The sequence below is a fragment of the Scyliorhinus torazame genome, chromosome 7 (genome assembly GCF_047496885.1).
Source record: "Scyliorhinus torazame isolate Kashiwa2021f chromosome 7, sScyTor2.1, whole genome shotgun sequence".
NCBI classification, from domain to species: domain Eukaryota; kingdom Metazoa; phylum Chordata; class Chondrichthyes; order Carcharhiniformes; family Scyliorhinidae; genus Scyliorhinus; species Scyliorhinus torazame.
The window spans coordinates 14,808,963-14,833,255 of record NC_092713.1 but is presented as its reverse complement, the minus strand read 5'-3'; the positions used below and the strand labels follow the sequence as shown (position 1 = coordinate 14,833,255).

Sequence of the window (24,293 nt, the reverse complement as noted above, 5' to 3'; positions counted from 1 at the left end):
TCAAACCTGAGACCCTGGAGCTGTGAAGCAACAGTGCTAACCACTGTGCTACCGTGCCGCCACACCACTACATTGCCATCTCCCCGTGCCTTCTCTGATGCCACTTCCTTCCTCTTTCACTCTTTTTTCTCCCTCAAGTGGTTATCAAGTTCTCTCTTAAATGTTGCCTTGGTATTAACAGTGACCTGTGGTACTTTGTTTCACCGCATAGCGACCTTTGTGCCAACATGTTTCTTCCATTGGAGAATCCAATGAATCTGTGTTGAGGTTACCCTGCACTACCACATACTAAGGGATGGGGCAAACTGGATAAAATTCAATAAAAAAACGCACATATTCCTGGTTAAGGGTCTAAAATGGGAATTTTGCAATTCCGGATGTCATAATATGCACTCATGCACATAATGAGGTAAAGACAGGCAGTGACAGACACCCAGGTTAGCCAATCAACACACAGGACAGAACACAACCAATCACCAGACAGAACACTAGAGAGGGACTTCCTACTATAAAACACACGAGGCATCAGCACTCCGCCTCTTTCCACTGGTGACAACTGTAGTGACAGTCAGGGTGTATATATCAGTTAGCACCTTCTACACGTGGCTCAGAGCCGGTCTGGTCTAGTTAGTTAGAGTTAGCACACTTCGAGTAGTAGAGTGTCAACCCACAGCAAGCTGTGTGCGTTGTTACAGAAGTTCAATAAATCGTATTGAACCAACGTCTAAGTTTGGAGTCTACTTTCCAGTACAACTGCATCCAGTTGCAGTCCGTGTTACCCCAGGGTGAATAACACCACACCGGACTTCTTTCATTCCACTCTTGGTAGCTGTGCCTTAAGCTATCTGGGTCTTAAGCTCTGGAATTCCCTCCTCACACGTTAGCCCCTCCCTGTCTCCCTCATCTCATTTAAGAACGTCCTTAAAACCTATCGCGCTGACCAACCTCTTGGTCACCTGTCCTAATATCTCTTCATGTGGTTCGGTGTCAAATTCTGCCTTAAAGCACAAAAGGTTCAACGTAACCTTTAGGACGCTATATTAACGTAAGTCGCTGTTGTTGGAGGGGTGAGAAGAGCAGGAAAGAGGGCCTTGCATTTTTGGGGCACGTGCGGCAGTTGCAGACATACTTTATAGTCCATGAAGCACTGCTGAAGTATAATCACTGATGTAATGTATTAAATTAATTGGGCGGGATTCTCCGACTTCCCGCTGGGTCGGAGAATCGCCGGGAGCTGGCGTTAATCACGCCCCCGCCGGTTGCCGAATTCTCTGGCACCGGACATTCGGCGGGGGCGGGAATTGCGCCGTGCCGATCGGCGGGCCCCCCCCTCGGCGATTCTCCGGCCCGCGATGGGCCGAAGTCCCGCTGCTGGAATGCCTGTCCCGCCGGCGAGAATCAAACCACCTCTCTTACCGGCAGGACTAGGTGGCGCGGGCGGGCTCCGGGGTCCTGTGGGGGGCGCGGGGTGATCTGGCCCCCGGGGGTTGCCCCCATGGTGGCCTGGCCCGCGATCGGGGCCCACCGATCCGTGGGCGGGCCTGTGCCGTGGGGGCACTCTTTACCCTCCGCCTCGGCCACAGCCTTCACCATGGTCGCTGACGCTCCCGCGCATGCGCGGACTTCCGCCGGCCGGCAAAGTCCTTTCGGCCCTGGCTGGTGTGGCGCCAAAGGCCTTCTACGCCAGCCAGTGGAGCGGAAGCCACTCCGGCGCGGTCCTAGCCCCTCACGGTGAGTGCTTGGCCCCTGAAGGTGCGGAGAAATCTGCACCTTTGGGGCGGCCTGACGCCGGAGTGGTTCACGCCACTCCATCCCACCGGGACCCCCCGCCCCGCTAGGTAGGGGAGAATCCCGGCCAAGGTCCCAGCTTCAACACAACTTTCCATTCACTGCTTTGAATACCAGAGAATCAGCATTTCTACCTCGGGCGACATTCTTCGACCCCCCGCCGGTTGCCGAAGTCTCCGGCACCGGATATTCGGCGGGGGCGGGAATCGCGCCGCGCCGGTTGGCGGGCCCCCCCGCTCGATTCTCCGGCCCGGATGGGCCGAAGTCCCGCCGATAAATTGCCTGTCCCGCCGGCGTAAATTAAATCACCTACCTTACCGGCGGGACAAGGCGGCGTGGGCGGGCTCCGGGGTCCTGGGGGGGGAGGGGGGCGCGGGGCGATCTGACCCCGGGGGGTGCCCCCACGGTGGCCTGGCCCGCGATCGGGGCCCACCGATCCGCGGGCGGGCCTGTGCCGTGGGGGCACTCTTTCCCTTCCGCCTCCGCCACGGTCTCCACCATGGCGGAGATTCCCTCCACTGCGTATGCATGGGAAACTGTCAGCGGCCGCTGACGCTCCCGCGCATGCGCTGCCCCGACATGTCATTTCCGCGCCAGCTGGTGGGTCGGAAATTCCTCCGGCGCCGGCCTAGCCCCTCAATGTTGGGGCTCGGCCCCCAAAGATGCGGAGCATTCCGCTCCTTTGGGGCGGAGCGATGCCCGTCTGATTTGCGCCGTTTTGGGCGCCAGTCGGCGGACATCGCGCCGTTTCCGGAGAATTTCGCCCCTCGTGTGTGGAGCACCCTTTGGGAGCAGTCAGAAGGAAGGAGGTTTCCTCAGCTGACAGCGAATGCATCGCACACCACGCTCGTGTCATCCTCGTGCTCGTGTTATCCGAGCGCGTTGCCAGCTCTTGGTGCCAGCCGTGACTCCAAGTGGAAAACTCTCAACTCTGAGTCATGAGGTCATGGGCGCACAGTCCCACTGCGGGGACCTGGGCATATAATCCAGGATGACACACCCTCCGGGCGGAGTGCCACACTACCAAAGCCCCATCTGCCCTCTCAGATCTTCCGGCCGCTAAGATTAAAGAGGGGCTGAGGTGTTCTGGCCAATATTTATCCCTCAGCCAAGGCCACCAAAGCAGATTATCTAATTATTGCCACGTTACAGTTTATGGGAGCTTGCTGTGCGCAATTTAAGTGCTGCGTTTTGCTATGTTGCAATAGTGAACACACTTCAAAAGTACCACATCGGGGCCGGGATTCTCCCCTGCCCGGCAGGGCGGGATGGAGTGGCGGGAACCACTACGGCGTCGGGCCGCCCCTTTAGGGGCCAAGCCCTCACCTTGAGGGGTTAGCTCCGCGCCGGAGTGGTTGGCGCGCCACCGGCTGGCGGGAAAGGCCTTTGGCGCCAAGCCAGCTGGGCCGAAGGGACCTCGCCGGTCGGCGGAAGGCCGTGCATGCGCAGGAGCGTCGGCGGCTGCGCAGGGGGGGGTCACTTCCGCATCAGCCATCACGGAGGCTATGGCCGAGGTGGAAGGAAAAGAGTGCCCCCACGGCACATGCCCGCCCGCGGATCGGTGGGCCCCGATCGCGGGCCAGGCCACGGTTGGGGCACACCCCGGAGCCAGATCGCGCCGCCAGTCCCTCCGGGAAGGGAGGTGCTTTGATTAACGCCAGCAGGACTGGCATGACAGCAGCGGGACTTCGGCCCATTGCGGGCCGGAGAATCGTCGGGTGGGGACCCGCCGACCGGCGCGGCGCGATTCCCGCCCCCGCCGAGTTTTCGGTGCCGGAGAATTCGGCGGCCGGCGGGGGCGGGATTCACGCCGCCCCCCGGCGATTCTCCGACCCGGCGGGGAGGGCGGAGAATCCCGCCCCGGGTGTAAAGCACTTCGGAACACCCTGAGGTTGTGAAAAATGCTACAGAATTAAAGAATTGCTATGACGCAGAACGAGGCCATTCGGCCCACTGTTTCTGCACCGATTCTCTAATGAGCATTACAGCACGACCTAGCGGCCCCGTTTACCGCGGGCGCAAAGTACATTATGGCCGCCAAATCTCGCAAGCGTCCAAAAGCAGAATTTGTGCCAACGCGCTCTCAGTTTGAGATAATGACCTCAGGAATGTGCATATTAGAGTGAGGCTAACTGTCTTGCTCTAATATGCAGATTTGCCAAAAGGTGACCCCGCCCACAATGGGCGGGATTTACATCGCACGAGATCGGATTGGATATCGCGAGGCGTTGCGAGCCGGGTAGATCCCGGGAACGGGGTCTCCCGGCTTTTGTCAACCAGGCTGCGCCGTGTTGAGCTGCTTTTTGGGTGCTGCGTGGCCACTGGATCACGCCCTACATGCCAGAAAATCTGAAACTGAACACTTGGCCGTGTTTCAGGAGAGGAACACCCGATTTCCACCCAGAGCCTGACACTGGTAAATTTTGAGGAGATTCCGCCTGCTGGCTTGATGCCACCCCCCTCCCCTTTCCCCGTACCGCTGCATATTGTTTCTGTCCAAGTAATCATCGAATGCCCTCTTGAATGCCTTGATTGAACCTGGCTCCACCACACCTCCAGGCGACGCATTCCACACCCAAACCACAAGGTAGCACAGTGGTTAGCACTGTTGCTTCACAGCACCAGGGTCCCAGGTTCGATTCCCGCTTGGGTCACTGTCTGTACGGAGTCTGCACTTCTCCTCGTGTCTGTGTGGGTTTCCTCCGTTAGGTGAATTGGGCATTCTGAATTCTCCCTCTGTGTACCCGAACAGGCGCCGGAATGTGGCGACTCGGGGAATTTCACAGTAACTTCATTGCCGTGTTAATGTAAGCCTACGTGTGATACTAATAAAGATTATTATTATAACCACTCACTGTGTGAAGCAGTTTTTTCTCACATCACATTTGCTTCTTTTGCAAATCACTTTAAATCAGTGATTTGAAACATTTTTTTTTCATCTACGAAACAAAAGGTTTTTCTTTACTGAGCCATGCAGACCAAGCTGATCGCTGGAGTTGACAACGACACCACGATTGTCATCATTATCAGCAACCTGGCTCTTGCTTTCCCTGGGACAGACACAGAGGTGAGCAGGGAGTCTGGATTACCCCTGTGTTTTGACAGGGAGTAATTGGGAGAATGGGTGTAGCCTTTTCACCTGCCAACCACCAGGGAAATAAATAATTGCCGCCTCTCTAATTTGCAGCTACGTTTATGCTAAACGTTTAGAAATCAGCTGGGCAGGAATGCTTCCCGATGCAGATCCTGCTGGTTTGTAAAAAAGGGACATCATTAATTTGGAAGAGCAGCTAATAAGTGGCCTGTTGTATGAAAAGATCCGTGAAAAATGACTTTGCGGCCAATCAACAAGAGAAAACGGGGAAGGGACGACATTTCATTCAAGGATCTGTTCATTAGCTGCAGCTAAAGGAAGTGATATGGATGCAAAATGCAGTTAATTTATTTGAGCAAAAGATGCATCTTCCCTGACTCTTCAGTCAACACCCTTACTTGAGATTTGGGATTATTGATTCCAGCTTCAAGCTGGAGATTGAGCTCAGAATCTGAGCGCAGTGCTATGGGGGCCCTAAAAGATCTCAGGGACCCAGATTATTTGGACCACAAATGAGTGGGGAATGCATTCCTGCTGATACCGCCCTGCTGCCGCTTAATATTCAGTGGGGCATTAACTTGGATAAAGGTGAGACCTCCACCCTGACATGGGGGGGTAGGTGGGGGGGGGGGGGGTTAAATGGGTATATGACCTGGGGAGGATGCCTCCGTATGGCACAACAGATCCACCAAAGGAGGTTACCCAGGTACCCATCTCCCACCCTTGCCTAAAGGATAAGGCCATTTATCATTCACTTGAGGGGCACAATAAGACGAAAGATAGGACAGTAACCCGCAGTCTCCACTGGCCTCTGGAAGGTGAGAGATATGTCCGGTCCAGGCGGGCAGGCAGTCGGCAGGCCACGCACCACATTTCAAACCCATCAGCAGAGGAGCGTAAAATTTGGCCTCTGCTTACGTTCCAAAGGTGACTACTCTTCAACAAGCAATCCATCAATCTATTAACCTGGGGGGGGGGGGGGGGGGGGTGCACTTTGGGATGTCCTGAGGGGACGGTGTTCCCGACGGCGTGGGACTCTTGTGGCCCCAGCCGTTCGGGAACCTCGCGTGGCAGCTGCGGACTCAGTCCGGGGCCGCCACGGTCCGGGGAGGGCCGATCCGCGGGCGGGCTGGGGGGGGGGGGCTTCATTCGGGGCTGTGGGCACCGTGGGCGGGCTGTCCGGGGAGTGCGAGTGGCCGATGGGGGGGCGTTACTTTGGCAGTCCGGCTCCGCGGGCTGAGTCCGCCACGGAGCGCGGCCGCTGCAGGCCGCCGTCGTGCGCATGCGCGGCCTCTGACCCGGAAGTGCTGGGGGCCGTATCGGCAGCTAGAGCTGCGAGCTCTGCGCTGCCTCCCTGCTAGCCCCCAGCAAAACAGGGAACCTGCGACCACTTTACACCAGTTTTCCTGGCATAAAAGACCACCGTTTTCATGCCGACGTTGGATATTGGACTAATAAATCAGGAAACCTGGACTCCAGCAATTATCTCCTTATGTGATTCCGTGTCAAGTACTGTATGAAAATCATTCCTGTGAAGCACCTCACAGACCCTTTACTATGTTAAGGGAGCTATTGTTTGTTTGTACACATCTGTTCATAGGATCACAGATCATAGAATTTACAGTGCAGAAGGAGGCCATTCGGCCCATCAAGTCTGCACCAGCCCTTGGAAAGAGCACCCTACTTAAGCCCATGCCTCCACCCTATCCCCGTAACCCAGTAATCCCACCTAACCTTTTTGACACTGTTATGGGCCAGGGTTTAGAGAACCCCAAAGTGTATCATGGAGTTCACCTGACCCACAACTTTTAATAGATTGCGGTACGGGGAGCACACGGCCCACTCTACAGGTGTGGTACAGCAGAAATGGAAAAGTATTTTTTGAAGCAAAACAATGTTTATTCTATGAACTCAAGTTAACCTTTTTAAAACATAGTGAACATCTCAGCAACCATTAATTCAAATACAACCCCCAAAGAATGCAAAACTAAGTAATCCTTTCAGCTTTCCTTTTAACATCCATAAGATTTAAAACACCTTTTACCAGAAGCACATCAGGTTAAAGTCACTATTGTTATTCGTTTTAAATCACCAGGATTGATTTACAGTCTTTAGATTACAGAGAGAGAGACTCTAATACACCTTCTGGCTGTGACTGCAGCTATCCAGCTCTGAAAATGAAACTAAAACACACCCTGCAGCAAACAGCCATAAACGAAAGTAAAAAGCTGACAGACAGCCAAGCTTCACCCACACTCCACCCACACTCTGACATCACTGCAGTAATAAACACCCATTTCTTAAAGGTACTCTCACTACAGATATTTATATACACACCCATTTATAAACACCCATTTCTTAAAGGTACTCTCACATGAAACCTCCCCCCAAGAAAAAAAACCCATCAACTTCAAGATGGTTTCATTTTTCACCTTTTCACCATATTTAAGAAATGCACACAGTAAATATACTTTTTCGTTTCAAAAAACAACACACGCAAACAGGTATAATAATATAGCCCATTTTCTTTTCGTTTTTCTTCCTCCAACTGAAATCCTTCTCAATTGACAGTCTCTTTGAACAAGAAGATCTCTGCATGATCCATCCATTCCTCTACGCCTCGGCATTTCTCTTTAGTTCAATCTGATCACAGAGTCCCTTGTAATTCTCCAACACAGGATCATTGGTTCTCACAGCTTTCAGGCAGTCATGCCTGTTGAAAATCCGCTGTCCACTGAACTTTGTTACGCTTCTTGAGCAAGTCTGTCAGTGTGGCAACCACGCGACAAAACTTTTGCACTAATGTTCGAACAAATCAACTCATGCCAATAAATCGCATTATTTCCCTTCGTCTTGAGGGTATCGGAAATTCCTCAATAACTGTAGGTTTCACATCCCGTGTGACCATTCGACCCTCTCCGATTGTATGGCCAAGGAAAGTGACTTGGGCTTTTCCAAATTCACTTTTGGCTAGGTTTATCATCAAACCCGCCTCCTGAAGTCGATCGAATAACTCCATCAGATGTTTCAAATGTTCTGTCCATGTCTGGCTGAAAATTACCAGATCGTCAATGTATACCGCACAATTGGGTAATCCTGAAACAACTTTGTTAGTTAACCGTTGAAATGTGGCTGGGGCGATTTTCATGCCAAATGGCAGAATTTTGAATTGGTATATACCATCTGGAGTCACAAAAGCTGAAATCTCCTTTGCCCTTTTGGATAAAGGTATCTGCCAGTAATCTTTAAGTAAATCCAGTTTGGAAATAAAAGCTGATTGCCCTACTTTCTCAATACAATCCTCCAAACGTGGGATAGGATAAGAGTCCGTTCTTGTAACTGCATTAACCTTTCTATAGTCCACACACAACCGTTGGGTACCATCTGGTTTAGGTACCATCACTATGGGTGAGCTCTATTGGCTGCAACCCACTTCAATTATGCCATTTTTACCTGCCATCTCTTTGTTAACCTGTGCCAATTTTAAAGGGTTAAGTCTATATGGATGTTGTTTGATTGGAACAGCATTTCCCACATCTGCATCATGTATAGCCATTTTAATACTTCCCAATTTATCTCCACAAACATGTCCATGTCATATCAATAACTCTTTCAGGTCAGTTCGTTTTTCCTCTGGAAGGTAACTCAACAATTTATCCCAATTTTTAAGAACATAATCGTTTTCCAATTTAATTTGAGGTATGTCAAATTCACAGTCATCTGTATTTTGGTTCGTCACTTTGAGTAAGAATCATTAAAACCTCCTCCTTTTTCTCTCCTTCCCTTTCAAAGTACCTTTTAAGCATATTCACATGACACACTCGGTGAGTCATCCTTCTATCTGGTGTTTTTAACCACATAATTCATCTCACTTAATTTCCTTTCTATCTGATAATGTCCACAAAACCTTGCTTTTAAAGGTTCACCTACCACTGGTAACAACACTAAAACTTCATCTCCACTGGCAAAACTATGACCTTTGGATTTCTTGTCCGCTACCCGTTTCATCACATTTTGTGCAACTTTTAAATGTTGCCTAGCCACTTCACCTGCTCTATTTAATTGTTCCCTAAAATTTGACACATAATCCAATAATGTAATTTCCGATGTCTCACGCACCAATTTTTCCTCAATCAATTTAAGTGGTCCTCTTACCCTATGACCAAAAATTAATTCAAAAGGACTAAATTTGGTTGACTCATTAGGTGCATCCCTAATTGCAAACAGTACGAATGGAATTCCTTTTTCCCAATCCTCTGGATAATCTTGACAATAAGCCCTCAACATTGTCTTTAATGTCTGATGTCACCTTTCTAACGCTCCCTGCAGTTCTGGATGGTACGCAGTTGATTTAAATTGTTTTATTCCGAAGCTATCCATAACTTCCTTGAATAATCTTGAGGTGAAATTTGATCCTTGATCCGATTGTATTTCCATGGGTAGTCCATATCTTGTAAAGAACTTAAGTAACTCCTCCACAATCTTTTTAGCTGTAATATTACGTACTGGAATGGCCTCTGGAAACCTAGTAGACACATCCATTATAGTCAAAAGATATTGATTCCCACTTTTTGTTTTAGGAAGCGGTCCTACGCAATCAATTAGGACCCTTGTAAAAGGTTCCTCAAATCTGGAATGGGTATTAAGGGTGCTGGTTTTATCACTGCTTGAGGTTTCCCTGTCACTTGACATGATTGACAAAATTTATCCACATTTTCATGTAGTCCAGGCCAATAAATTTTTTTCATCCACCTGCATATGTAAAGGTTTCCATTTTCTCATCCATACATTATTTTTACAGTAACATCACTCTGATATACTCAGATTCCTCTTCCATATATGCTTTCTGATACATCAGTTTTATTTCTACATCTTTCTGTTGTAACTCCGCCAATTTTCCTGAACTAAAATTATCCGCCTCATCCTCCACCTGTTCTTGTTCTTTTTCCCTATCACTTGACATGTGTGACATTATTGATAAAATTTAGCTACTTTTTTATGTAGTCCAGGCCAATAAAAATGTTTCTGGATTTTAGCTTGAGTTTTCCTCATTCCCAAATGACCTCCCACTGGTACCTCATGTGCAACTCGCAACACCTCCTTTCTATACCCTACCGGCAATACTACTTGATGAACCTCTGCCCACTTTTCATCCGTCTGCATATGTAAAGTTTTCCATTTTCTCATCAAGACATCACTTTTACAGTAAAAATACTCTGGTATACACTCAGATTCCTCTTCCGGATATGCTTTCTGATACATCCGTTTTATTTCTATATCTTTCTGTTGTAACTCCGCCAATTTTCCTGAACTAAAAATATCCGCCTCATCCTCCACCTGTTCTTGCTCTTTTTCAACCATCTGATCAAAAATCGTTTCTGATAATTGCACTTCAACTTCATCTTCACTCTTTGATTTCTCCTCTTGTCTTAACCTGTGACTTTGCGACCTTGTTACTACACAATCCGGAAAAATCCCAGGATATTCGTCCTTCAACACTTCAGTTGTCTGATTTTCCACTGGCTTATCAACCACAGTAGGCATCTCTCCCACCTGCGATCCAGCTATGTCATTACCCAAGATAAACTGCATTCCTGGACAAGATAGTTTCTCTATTACTCCTACTACCACTTCACCACTCTTCACTGGACTTTCCAACCTTACCTCATATAATGGAACACTACTCCTCTCACCCTGAATTCCACATATTACCACCTTTTCTGGCAACATTCTTCCCAAACTACATAACTCCTCATCTCTTACCATTAAAGATTGACTAGCTCCCGTACCTCCTAAAATTGTGACTTCTTTACCTGCTCCTCCTGATACACATGAGTAAACTTTACCCAGACAAGTAAATTCTTTAAAGAGATCTGGCACCTTCTTATCAATCACCTCTTGATCAGGCTGTACAATCTTTTGTACCTCCTTTGCTTCACTGGGGCTTTCCTTTACCAGTTTTAACAAACCACACTGTCTTATCCTGTTTTACCACATCAGCCTTCCCAGTGCTTTTCTTCAACCACCAACACTGTGGGCGGGATTCTTCGGAAACCGGCGGGGCGGGCAACTCCGGCAGAAAGGAGTGGCGTGACCCACTCCGGCGTCGGGCCGCCCCGAAGGTGCGGAATCTTCCGCACCTTCAGGGGCTAGGCCGGCGCCGGAAAGGTTTGCGCCGTGCCGCCCAGCGCGGAAGGGTTTGGCGCCACGCCAACCGACGCCGAAGGGCCTCTGCCAGCCAGCGCGAGTTGGCGCATGCACGGGAGCGCCAGCGTGTGCTGGCATCATCACAGCGCATGCGCAGGGGGGTTCATCTCCCCGTCGGCCATCGCGGACTGTTACACCGGCCGTCGCGGAGGAACAGAGTGCCCCCACGGCACAGGCCCGCCCACGGATCGGTGGGCTCTGATCGCAGGCCAGACCACCATGGGGACACCCTCCGGGGCCAGATCCCCCCGCGCCCCCCCCCCCGAGGACCCTGGAGGCCGCACACGGAGCCAGGTCCCGCCGGTAAATACCTGTCGTAACATACGCCGGCGGGATTTGCCGAAAACGGGCGGCCACTCGGCCCATCGCTGTCAACGGCCCCCGACCGGCACAATTCCCGCACCGCCAAATCCCCGGCGTCGGAGAATTCGGCAGCCGGCGGGGGCGGGATTCACGCCGCCCCCCCAGCTATTCTCCGACCCGGCAGGAGATCGGAGAATCCCGCCCTGGATTGGATTGGATTGGATTGTGACTTTACATGGCCTAGTCTATTACAGTGAAAATATTTGAAATGTTTCCTTTCTTTTCCACCCTCCTGGATTTTTAAAAAAACCTGAGGTACACTCTCCTTATTATCTCCCACCAGATCTCCTTTGCCTTTACCATGTGAGTATTTCTCATGTCCCCAGTTTCTATCCGTCACAGGCGGAAACTGATGTCGGAAACCAAGCTTTGATTTATGAACTAATTCATAATCATCTGCCATTTCTGCTGCTATTCTCGCAGTTTGAACCCTCTGCTCTTCCACATGAGTTCTCACTACATCAGGAATTGAATTTTTAATCTCCTCCAAAAGTATAATTTCTCTGAGAGCTTCATACATTTGGTCTATTTTCAACACCCTTATCCACCTATCAAAATTACTCTGTTTGAGCCTTTCAAACCCCATGTATGTTTGACTAAATTCTTTCCTTAAATTTCTAAACCTTTGTCTGTAGGCTTCAGGCACTAGTTCAAATGCACCTAAGATGGATTTCTTCACCTCCTCATACGTCCCAGATACCTCCTCCGATAGTGATGGAAACGCTTCACTAGCCCTACCTATCAGCTTTGTTTGAATCAGTAATACCCACGTGTCCTGTGGCCATTTCATTTGTTTAGCTACCTTCTCAAATGACATGAAATTGGCTTCTACCTCCTTCTCATCAAACCTTGGCAATGCCTGGATATATTTAAATAGATCCCCACCAAGCCTTTGACGATGATGCTCTTTCTCACTATCCTCATCAGTATCCTCCAACTGTACGTTTCCCTTTACGTCTGCCAATTTTAACTGACTGTTATGTTTCATAGCCATTTTCTGAAGTTCAAACTCTCTCTCTTTTTCCCTTTCCTCTCTATCTCTTTCTTTTTGTTCTGCTAGGGATATTCTTCCTTTGTTTCCTTCTTCTCTCTCCTTTTCTTTTTCACCGATCTGTATCTCCCTTTCTCTTTCATTTTCTCTCATTGCATATTCAAGCTGCTTTAATTCTTTTTCATGTTCAAGTTGCTTAACCTGCAACTGGATCTTTGCCATTTCTAATGAGTCAAACTGTATCTCAGGCAATTTTAAATGCTTAGCCACCGCCATAATTCCCTCATTTTTTTGCATTTTGTCAGGTTACGTTAACTGCAATGTTTTTGCCAAATCTATCAGTCTGCTTTTAGTCTCTGTCCATAAGGCACAGCATGTGACCGTCTCCACCCCGAAAAACTTCAGAGCCTCTGAAAGAGCCATTGTCCACAACACACTCCCTACTTAAACTAAAATACCACACCTGAAAAGCACCCACAATATGCTCACCCCTCACTGTCTTAAAGTTCACTAAGCCAAACAAATAGATAGACTTTTATACCGGACGAGCCCCCAATTTGTTATGGGCCAGGGTTTCGAGAACCCCAAAGTATATCATGGAGTTCACCTGACCCACAACTTTTCATAGATTGTGGTATGGGGAGCACACGGCCCACTCTACAGGTGTGGTACAACAGAAATGGAAAAGTATTTTTTAAAGCAAAACAATGTTTACTCTATGAACTCAAGTTAACCTTTTTAAAACATACAGTCAACATCTTAGCAACCATTAATTCAAATGCAACCCCCAAAGAATGCAACACTAAGTAATCCTTTCAGATGTCCTTTTAACATCCATAAGACTTAAAACACCTTTTACCAGAAGCACATCAGGTTAAAGTCACCATTGTTATTAGTTTTAAATCACCAGGATTGATTTACAGTGTTTAGATTACAGAGAGAGACTCTAATAGACCTTCTGGCTGTGACTGCAGCTATCCAGCTCTGAAAACGAAACTAAAACACACCCTGCAGCAAAGAGTCGAAAACGAAAGTAAAAAGCTGACAGACAGCCCAGCTCCACCCACACTCTGACATCACTGCAGTAATAAACACCCATTTCTTAAAGGTACTCTCACTACAGATATTTATATACTTACCCATTTATAAACACCCATTTCTTAAAGGTACTCTCATATGACAACACTAAGGGGCAATTTAGCATGGTCAATCCACCTAACTTTGGACTGTGGGAGGAAAACGGAGCACCCAGAGGAAACTCACTCAGACACGAGGAGAAACCCCACACAGACAGCCACCCGAGGCCAGAATTGAACCCGGGATCCTGGAACTTAGAGGCATCAGTGCTAACCACTGTGCCACCATGCCGTCCCTACTTGCCTCCATTCAATTTGGGAAAGGTTCCTCTGACATTAGGGATCAAAGATATTGTTATTGGCTCAAGGGCTTGAATGCCCCTTATGTGTCTTCAGGACCGGAACTGGACACTGGAATCATAATTGGATATGCCCAGCACCAAAGATACAAGTATCCTTTCAACTTCACATGCAGTGCAATGCCTTCGTTCATAGGTGTTAACAGGTGTGTTCTCCTGCTGTCCTGACTAATATTATACCTCAACCAAAATTCTCAACAAATGATCCGGCCTTTTAGCTCATTGCCCCCACAACCCAAAGATGTGCAGGGTAGGTGGATTGGCCACGCTAAATTGCCCCTTAACTGGAAAAAATGAATTGGGTACTCTAAATTTAAAAAAAACAAAAACAAAACAAAACAATGTCTATAAGGGGCTGGTTTAGCACAGGGCTAAATCGCTGGCTTTGAAAGCAGACCAAGGCAGGCCAGCAGCACGGTTCAATTCCCGTACCAGCCTCCCCGAACAGGTGCTGGAATGTGGCGACTAGGGGCTTTTCACTTGAAGCCCACTTTTTTTTTTTTCATTTAATTTTTTTTTCATTTCATGTCCAGGTCCCAGGTTGCTGTCATGCATGGTGCTGCTGCCATGGAGGTAGACTGCTTCCAGAGTGTTCTCTCTGGACTGTTGTCTCTGGGCCTATTACTGTGTGACTCTATACATCATACCATGGGTGGTACAATTTCCAGATCCACATTAACCTTATTTTGCTGAGCACCTATACATTACAATTGGGGCACCCATTTATTTGACTTACGGTATCCTGCATAAATATCAAAGACAGCATGCCAATTGTGAACTTGGCACACTCGATCATCACTAGCTGATTCAACTTGTTTTCCCATCTACTATTGGTGCTGCCTTGTCTAATAGTCTCCATCTTGGTATCTCAGGATTATACAGTGTCAGCTATAAGGAGGAGTAAAGATAATAGCATCTCACCTGTTGTCTTCCCATTCGTGGCTGAAGCCAGAGAAGGACCCCTTCGAGTCAGCCGCGTATCTGTAAACCACGAGTAGGCAGTCTTTGCAAAGCTGCACCAACCTCTGACAGCACTGCAGCTCCTGAGTGGTGGACCTCTCTGCACTTCGGTTGAACATGGTTTCCCAGGAGTTCCTGTTGCCATAGAAGCAGACATCACCTTTTAGTATTCCCTGCCAGATCCTGGGCGGAAGGCTGAAACGGGCCCTGAGCTTCCTTAATTTATAACCGCCTTCAGAACAAATCCTGTGCCAAATCTTACTGAGCCCCATTATGCAGGCCCTGCATCGAAGACCTAAAGACCGGCCACAATGGTGGCGCAGAGAGGTGGGGTGGCACGGGTAGTGGTGGGGAGCAGCATAGCCCCGGGCAATGGCAGCTACGAGGAATAACATGTCACTTTTAGTTGTTGAAAGCTGCTTGGATAATCCAGGTCTGCACTCCTCATTGCACTGAGCGCTTACGATGTAATTTCTACAAACAGAAGGCACAAAAGTCTAAAATGAAGTTAATCCTGATTCTGCATCTGGGGAAAAACCAAGACGTCCCTTTTCTCTAAGCTTCTTTTTTTTATTAAAGCATGTGCAGAAATGGATTTCTATGTCATTCCCAAACCAATTAAAAGCATTCACTTCATAAGTGGACCATCTTATTTCATTATAATGCTCTTGGCAGTACTCCCAGGGGATGGGGGGGTCTGATGAAATTGTACGCTTGTAACATTTCCCTCACTGCGTTTTGAGTTTACATTCAAGATAAGATTACAGTATTATGATTCAGAATCATCAAAATCAGCAAAGAAATGTGGAGTTTGTATTTTGCGTCAGAACAGGATTTGCATATTTTGTCACAGTGTTTCCGTGAGTACGGATTTCCAATGTTAACGTGCTCATTCTACTCAACTCTCCCCCCCACCGACAGGAACTCAAGAATTACTAGCATGGGGAGGCCATACAATTGCTGCCTCTCAATCTTCCTCCCCACCCTGGCTCACAGATCATAGAATTTACAGTGCAGAAGGAGGCCATTCGGCCCATAGAGTCTGCACCGGCCCTTGGAAAGAGCACCGACCCATTTAAGCCCATGCCTGCACCCTATCCCCGTAACCCGATAACCCCACCTAACCTTTTTTTTTGACACGAAGGACAATTCAGCATGGCCAATCCACCTAAACTGCACATCTTTGGACTGTGAGAGGAGACCGGAGCACCTGGAGGAAACCCACGCAGACACGGGGAGAACGTGCAGACTCTGCACAGACAGTGACCCAAGCCGGGAATCGAACCTGGGACCCTGGAGCTGTGAAGCAACTGTGCTAACCACTGTGCTACCGTGCTGCCCCACCAGCAAACATTCGACAAGCAAAAAACAACTGCATTCTTGCCCCACCGAGCTACTCATCTCTGTGTAAGATCCCACAGATCCTTTGTGAGTTAACGTGTAGCATTCTTGTAATAACCTGCACAGGACTCATCCACCTGGGGATGATTGTTCCCCATGTTCAATTGGACTGAGTTAACCTAGCACTAGCATAAAAGGCAGGCAGCTGTAGAGCCAGCTAAAAGGAATGAGGACCCGGTGAAAGGGAACCGGGCCCTGTGTATGTATGATGCTGTTGCTGAAATAAAGGACTTTTAAGAAGCTCGTTGGACTCCCCTGGCTATATCACAATTCTCATCATAGTTTTTAAACCCTGCGCAAAGCTTCACTTTTATTTTGAGAAAAGAAGAAAATGTGGCATATACATTTCAAAGAGAGTTGACCTTTAAATGGGTGAACCTTGCACAAAAGGGAGGCACTGGGAAGAATCAACAGCGAGATAAAGATAAACTGTTCTCCCGTTGGTGGAAAGATGGAAGACCCAGTGGACAGGGATGTGAGGTGACTGGCAAAACGCTCAGAGACAACGGGGGGAGATATATTTGTTGGCACCGAGTTATTACCATCTGGAATGTGTTGCTCTGCCTGAAATGGTGGTGGGGGCAGATTCAGTCAGAATTTTCAAGAGGGGAAATGGATAAGCGCTTGAAGAGAAGTAAAAATTCCAGGTTTTACTGGGGGGACAGCTCTTGCAGAAAGCAGGCGTGGCTCTTTCTGTGCTGTAACCATTCTGTGATTCTGTGGCCAGGGTTTGTAAATCCTGCGCTATGAGCCGACGGTTATCAGAGCCCGCGGAGTGGTCTCTCAGAGCAGCTTCAAGTGAAGGAGGCTCAGAGAACAAGTGGATAGCACTGTGGCTTCACAGCGCCAGGGTCCCAGGTTCGATTCCGGCTTGGGTCACTGTCTGTGCGGAGTCTGCACAACCTCCCCGTGTCTGCGTGGGTTTCCTCCGGGTGCTCCGGTTTCCTCTCACAGTCCAAAGACGTGCAGGTTAGGTGGATTGGCCATGATAAATTGCCCTTAGTGACCAAAAAGGTTAGGAGGGGTTATTGGGTTACGGGGATAGGGTGGAAGTGAGGGCTTAAGTGGGTCGGTGCAGACTCGATGGGCCGAATGGCCTCCTTCTGCACTGGATGTTCTTTCTGCAGGCAGATGTTTTGGCGAGATGGAGGATGGAGGTGGAGTGATACCCAAGGTGCTGCAGACCGTAAGAAACTACAGAGATTCGTGAACACAGCCCATTCCATCACACAAACCCACCTCCCATCTATTGACTTTATCTACTCTTCCCGCAACCTGGAGAAAGTGGGCAGCATAATCACAGACCCCTACCACCCGGCTTATTCACTCTTCCAACCTCTTCCATCGGGCAGGAGGTACAAAAGTCTGAGAACACGTACCAACAGACTCAAAAACAGCTTCTTCCCCGCTGTTACCAGTCTCCTGAATGACTCTCTTATGGACTGATCTGACCTCTTCACACATCTTCTCTACGGAGTAGTACTACACTCCTGTATGCTTCACCCGATGCCTGTGCCAATGCCAATTTACATTGTGTATTTATGATTGCCCTATGTTTTTTTCTCATGTATGTAACGATCTGTCTGCACTGTACACAGAACAATACTTTTTACTGTACCTTGGTACATGTGACAATAAACAATCCAATTCAATCCAATGTATAGCAGAGGCTGCTTTCCCCTGTCCATCAGTGCTCGCCTGTCTGGTGCCTTGGCATTCTGAGATGTGAAACTGGTCGCTTTGTGAACCATAGAACCGTAGTCCGTAGCCCTGTAATTTAGAGCACTTAAGGTGCAGATCTAGGTATTTTTTTTAAACGAGTTTAGGGTCTCTGCCTCCACCACCAACTCGGGCAGCGAATTCCGGACTCCCACTACCCTCTGCATAAAAAAAGTTCCTCCTCATGCACCCTCCACACCTTCTGCCACTTATCTTGAATCCAAGTGCCCTGGTTCTAGAATTCTCCACCAGGAGAAACAATTTTAACCTGTCCACTCTATCTCATCCCCTCATAGTTTTGTACACCTCAATTAAGTCACCCCCTCAGCCTCCTTTGTTCCAAGGAAAATAACCCTAACCTATCCAATCTCTCCCCGTGGCTCCATATTTCGAGCCTTGGCAACACTCTGAAATGAGAAACCTCTTCCACAGAACCCCATCTGCAGCGTACAAGTCAACCGGGCAGACTTTCCAAAGTTAATAATTCTGAACGGAATAATTTGAGATCAAATCTGAAATGTGCTTGAGGGGTTATTGAATTATGATGAGCACCACTGAGTTCCATGTTGATTGAAACTCTGTTTTATGGCGGAACACAGCTGGTACAGGGGTGAAATTGTACCGTGTGTTAATAGCAACAAACACGTTAATGGGTTTGCATCAAATGTAGCTATTTTAAAATAAGGCATTAAGACTCATTAACATAGCAGGCAAAAGAAGGTAAGTACACATTAGTGTGTTTGTTACTAATGTGGCACAGTGTGTTGTCAAACCCATATCTTTTAAGGGATAAAATCCTCCATGCTGGGCTTTCTTTAAGAGTAGAGTTAAACACAACAGAGGCAGAATTAACACTGGAACTGGGTGACATCCAACTCAATAAAGGGACGGCAATATTTTTTCTGTTACGATGTTGAAATGTTAGAGGGTGCTACAATGTGTGTTGAGTTTTATAATAAGATTTCAAGTTCTATTTTGGGTCCTCTGGTGCGGCCGCATTTGGAGTATTGCGTGCAATTCTGGTCGCCGCGTCATAGGAAGGATGTGGAAGCATTGGGAAGGGTGCAGAGGAGATTTACCAGAATGTTGCCTGGTATGGAGGGAAGATCTTATGAGGAAAGGCTGAGGGACCTGAGGCTGTTTTCGTTAGAGAGAAGAAGGTTAAGAGGTGACTTAATTGAGGCATACAAGATGATCAGAGGATTGGATAGGGTGGACAGTGAGAGCCTTTTTCCTCGGATGGTGATGTCTAGCACGAGGGGACATAGCTTTAAATTGAGGGGAGATAGATATACGACAGATGTCAGAGGTAGGTTCTTTACTCAGAGAGTAGTAAGGGTCTGGAATGCCCTGCCTGCAACAGTAGTGGACTCGCCAACACTAAGGGCATTCAAATGGTCATTGGATAGACATATGGACAATAAGGGAATAGTGTAGACGGGCTTTAGAGTGGTTTCCCAGGTCGGCGCTACATCGAGGGGCGAAGGGCCTGTACTGCGCTGTAATGTTCTATGTTCTACAGTCAGGCTGCATGAAAACAAGGGGAGCGCTTTCCACTCAAAGGCAACCATGTTGTATTGAGGATTTGGCTGTTTCTCTATTCTACCCCATTAACAGCAGCCCTCCTGTAGCCAGACCAGCTGAGGAATTGCCCCAGATGAGCGGAAAACTGAGTAAGCAGAATGGTAAATGGGGGTCACACAATTATGAGTGCTGCATTGACATGGTGTGAGATCTGGTATCCAGAGGAGGATTCTGCACCCTGTATATACAATAATCTTTATTATTTTCACAAGTAGGCTTACATTGACACTGCAATGAAGTTACTGTGAAAATCCCCTAGACGCCACACTCCGGCGCCTGTTTGGCTACACAGAGGAAGAATTCAAAATATCCAATTCACCTAACAGCACGTTTTTCGGATCTTGTGGGAGGAAACGGGAGCGCCCGGAGGAAACGCACACAGACACAGGGAGAATCCGCACAGACAGTGAGCCAAGCCGGGAATCGAACCTGGGACCCTGGAGCTGTGAAGCAACAGTGCTAACCACTGTGCCACCGAGCCACCCTGTCCTTTTGTCAGTTTAGAATGAAGAGGACTGTCCTTTATTAAACCCATGAGGAACATTTCTATGAGGCATCCTTCTCGGTGTGTTGCTGTGCCGGGGTGGGGGGGGGGGGGGGGGGGGGGTGGCTGGTGGTGGAACGACACACAGAATGGATCATAATCTCCAACCTGTGCTCTGAAGGCCCTCCATCTTACTCAGGCTGATGTCTGCACAGCTCAATTACTAGGGGGCATAGGTTTAAGGTGTGAGGGGCAAGGTTTTTACACAGAGGGTAGTGGGTGCCTGGAACTTGCTGCCGCAGGAGGTGGTGGAAGCAGAGACGATAGTGACATTAGTGACATTTAAGGGGCATCTTGACAAATACATGAATAGGATGGGAATAGAGGGATACGGACCCAAGAAGTGCAGAAGATTGTAGTTTAGTCGGGCAGCATGGTCGGCACGGGCTTGGAGGGCCGAAGGGCCTGTTCCTGTGCTGTACTTTTCTTTGTTCTTGTTCTTTGCTCGGTATGAAAAACGTATTGCAAGGCGGAGTCAGAGTGGGAGCAACAATCTCTTGGTTCAACTCCCCTCCCTTCCACCCAATTCCCAAATAGCTCAAATCCCACCTCTTTGTTCCAAACTAAAAAGCCCAATTCTCTCCGGTGATCCCTTGCAGGTCAGACGCTAAGGACCAACCTCATGCTTCTGCCTTCCGCTGCTTGGCGGTGTTGATCCCGACCCCAACCGCATGCGCCCCCTTAAGGAACTCCCTCTCCCCCACAGCCTCAAGGCCCTCAAACGGTGCTTGGGGCATTTCTCCTATTACGCCCAGTGGGTCCCCAAGTATGCGGACAAAGCCCGCCCACTCCTAAAGACCACCATTTTTCCCCTCTCGGCTGAGGCTCAATTGGCCTTCAACCGCATCAAGGCCGACATCATCAAGGCCGCTATGCACGCGGTGGACGAAATCATCCCTTTCCAGGTAGAGAGCGATGCATCAGACATCGCCCTGGCTGCTACCCTCAATCAAGGAGGCAGACCAGTAGCGTTCTTCTCCCGAACCCTCACCGCCTCCGAGGTTCGACACTCTGCAGTCGAAAAGGAGGCACAAGCCATTGTGGAGGCTGTGCAGTGCTGGAGACACTACCTCGCCGGTAGGAGGTTTACCCTCGTCAACGACCAACGGTCGGTCGCCTATATATTCGATAACACGCAACGGGCCAAAATAAAAAACGCTAACATTTTGAGGTGGAGGATCGAACTCTCCACCTACTCGTACGATATCAAGTATCGTCCAGGGGAGCTCAACGAGCCCCCAGATGCCCTGTCCCGCGGCACATGCGCCAACATGCAGGAGGACCACCTGCAAGCCATCCACAATGACCTCTGCCACCCGGAGGTTACCCGGCTCATCCATTTTATCAAGTCCCGCAACCTACCTTACTCAACCAAGGAGGTCAAGGCCATGGTCAGGGCCTGCCAAGTCTGTGCGGAGTGCAAACCGCACTTCTATCGGCCAGACAAGGTTCGGTTCGTGAAGGCCTCAGGTCCCTTTGAGCGACTGAGCATGGACTTCAAGGGGCCCCTCCCGTCCACCAATCGTTATGCCTATTTCCTCACCGTGATGGATGAGTTCTCCCGTTTCCCATTCGCCATTCCCTGCCCCGACATGACCTCAGCCACGGTGATTAAGGCACTACACGGCATCTTCACCCTGTTCGGTTTCCCCGCTTATATCCACAGCGACCGGGGTATATCGTTCATGAGCGATGAACTGCGTCAGTATCGCTTCGAGCAGAACGACCAGTTATAACCCACGGGGAAACGGGCAGGTGGAGAGGGAGAACGCGACCGTGTGGAAGGCTGTCCTTCTGGTCCTGCGGTCGAGAAGTCTCCCAACCACCCGCTGGCAGGAGGTCCTACCCGATGCCCTACACTCCATTAGGTCACTCCTCTGCACGGCCACGAATGAGACCCCTCACGACCGATTGTTTGTCTTCCCCAGGAAGTCTACCTCCGGGGTCTCGCTTCAACCTTGGCTGATGGCTCCAGGTCCTGTTCTTCTCCGGAGGCACGCGAGGAGCCATAAAACGGACCCCCTGGTCGAAAGGGTCCGACTGCTCCATGCCAACCCCAGTTACGCCTACGTGGAGTACCCCGGCGGCAGGCAAAATACGGTTTACCTCCGGGATCTGGCACTCGCTAGATCCCCCACCACAGACGCCCCTTCCCGCACCGTTCCCCTGCAGGACCCGGCGCACCCTACAACACACCCCCTTCCGGCCCTACCCCCCGTTGGTGAGCACCTACCGCGCGCCCCCCTTTTACACACCCCGCCGGCGCCGGCACCGCTACCCCCGGCCCTGCCTAGTCACCCTGCCCCGACCCTGACCGAAGCTCCGACCGCTGTGCTCCCGGATGTGCCCTCAACCGGGACGTCCGTGCCCGCCGCACCACCGCCCAAATTGAGGAGGTCGCTGAGGACGATCTGGCCACTGAGACGGATGGACCTATGATGGCACTTCTGCCCCGCCGGACTCTTTTTAAACAGGGGGTGAATGTGATGAACGGTTACTGCCTTATCATCATGTAAGGTGATGTCCCCTTTAAGACCGGGCTTGGAACCCTGGGGACTCCGCCTCTGGCTCCGCCCATCTGTGAGCCATATATAAAGGGCTGCCTCATGGGCTGTGTAGCAGTCAGCACTTGCCTCAGCTCTAAAATAGTTCTTAGTCTAATAAAGCCTTCTTTACAGTTTAATCTCTAAGCTTCGTTATTGAGGGTACCTCACTTTCCATCTCGATCCATCTCCTTTGATGCTCATTCAACCCAACCTCTCTATCCAAGTTTTTGGTCACCTACTCTAATGTCTCCCCCTTTGGCTCACTGTCAAATTTTCACTCACGGACACTGTGGAGTGAACCATGTTGTGCTATGTTAAAGGGCTAATTGGATAGCTTTTTCAAAGAGCTAGTACAGGCTTGAGGGGCCAAAGGATCTCCTTCTGCGTTGTAATGTTCCACAATTGTTGAATTCTATTTAGTGCTACACTCAGACTGCAAGCGAAAGCAAATAAATTGGAACAACCGTACGCTCGTGTAATCTTCTCAATGTTTATTTTTACACAATCTGGGATTGCTGGGAAGCGCTGGGGTGATATTAGTTTTGCTTTAAAAGGAAATGCTTTGGACCATTCTCTTACAATTTAAACTGCCTCAAAGTGCCCTTCATCTTAATGCCCATATCTGTTTACAATTTAAAAAAAACCTAAGTAACTCATTTCAGATGTATCAGGAGGAGAGCAAGCACTTCCCACACTCCAATCTCAAAATCTGTCAGATAAAACTGCCTCTTGCTGCAGGGGACGTTTATATGTAGGTAAACACACACACACACACACACACACGCTGACAGCATGATTCTTTAAAGTGCCGGTAATTATAAATTAAAACATCTGAGGGCAGATGAAATTAATCTGAGGTTTTAGGTCTCTGCTCTCAAGCCTTCAATTAATGGATTCACTTTAATGATCTTTGAGTTTTAAAAATGGGCAGGGTAACATGATCTTGGGTGTAAAGTGCTCTGTGTCAAGATGAAGGTTGTGATTGCTGCTATGTCTTGCTACGGAACTTGTCTTTTTCAAACTTGGCGGTGTTAGGGACATGGCTCATGGTGGCTGCTTCCTTGTGCCCGGTCCAGCCCAGTTCAAAACGGGATAGGGGCAGGGCAATAGTCTGAAGCGGAGGTTAACTGGAGTTGGGCTGTAGGCTTTCAAGCAGGAACTGAGGCTGTTCAAGGAGGCTGAAGTCTAATTGAAAATTGAATCGCAGAATGGTTACCGTGAAGAAGGAGGCCATTTGGCCACTTATATCTGTGCTGGCTCGCATAGATTATCATAGAATTTACAGTGCAGAAGGAGGACATTCGGCCTCTGTAAGAACAATTTACCTAGTGTCACTCCCCTGCCTTCTCCTGTAGCCCTGCACATGTTTCCTCTTCACATAACGATGTTGCTTTACAGCACCAGGGTCCCAGGTTTGATTCCCGGTTGGGTCACTCTCTGTGCAGAGTGTGGTATTATAGGTATTACGGTACCTGAGAGGCTAAAGCACCATTGGTAGAACCTGTATGCTTTCTATTGGCTAGAGTGTATAATAGCTCCGCCCTGATAGGCGGGGTATAAGAACCCGTGCTGCCCCAGCAGCCCTCATTCTGTACCTGAGCTGCTGGGGGAAGCATCTAGCTTATTAAAGCCTTCAGTTGGACTACAACCTCGCTTTAGTG

The 24,293-nt window shown here is 49.0% G+C and overlaps 1 protein-coding gene across 2 annotated transcripts in view; it reads right to left on the bottom strand.

The window, feature by feature from the left end:
• The window catches only part of ttll7 (tubulin tyrosine ligase-like family, member 7), a 375,815-nt gene that overhangs the window by 5,950 nt on the left and 345,572 nt on the right, over positions 1–24,293 (bottom strand). For both annotated transcript variants that reach the window (XM_072510355.1, XM_072510356.1), the window contains exon 20: positions 14,800–14,973. In XM_072510355.1, coding sequence (XP_072366456.1) covers positions 14,800–14,973 — 174 coding nt within the window. The remainder of the gene's footprint in view (positions 1–14,799; positions 14,974–24,293) is intronic.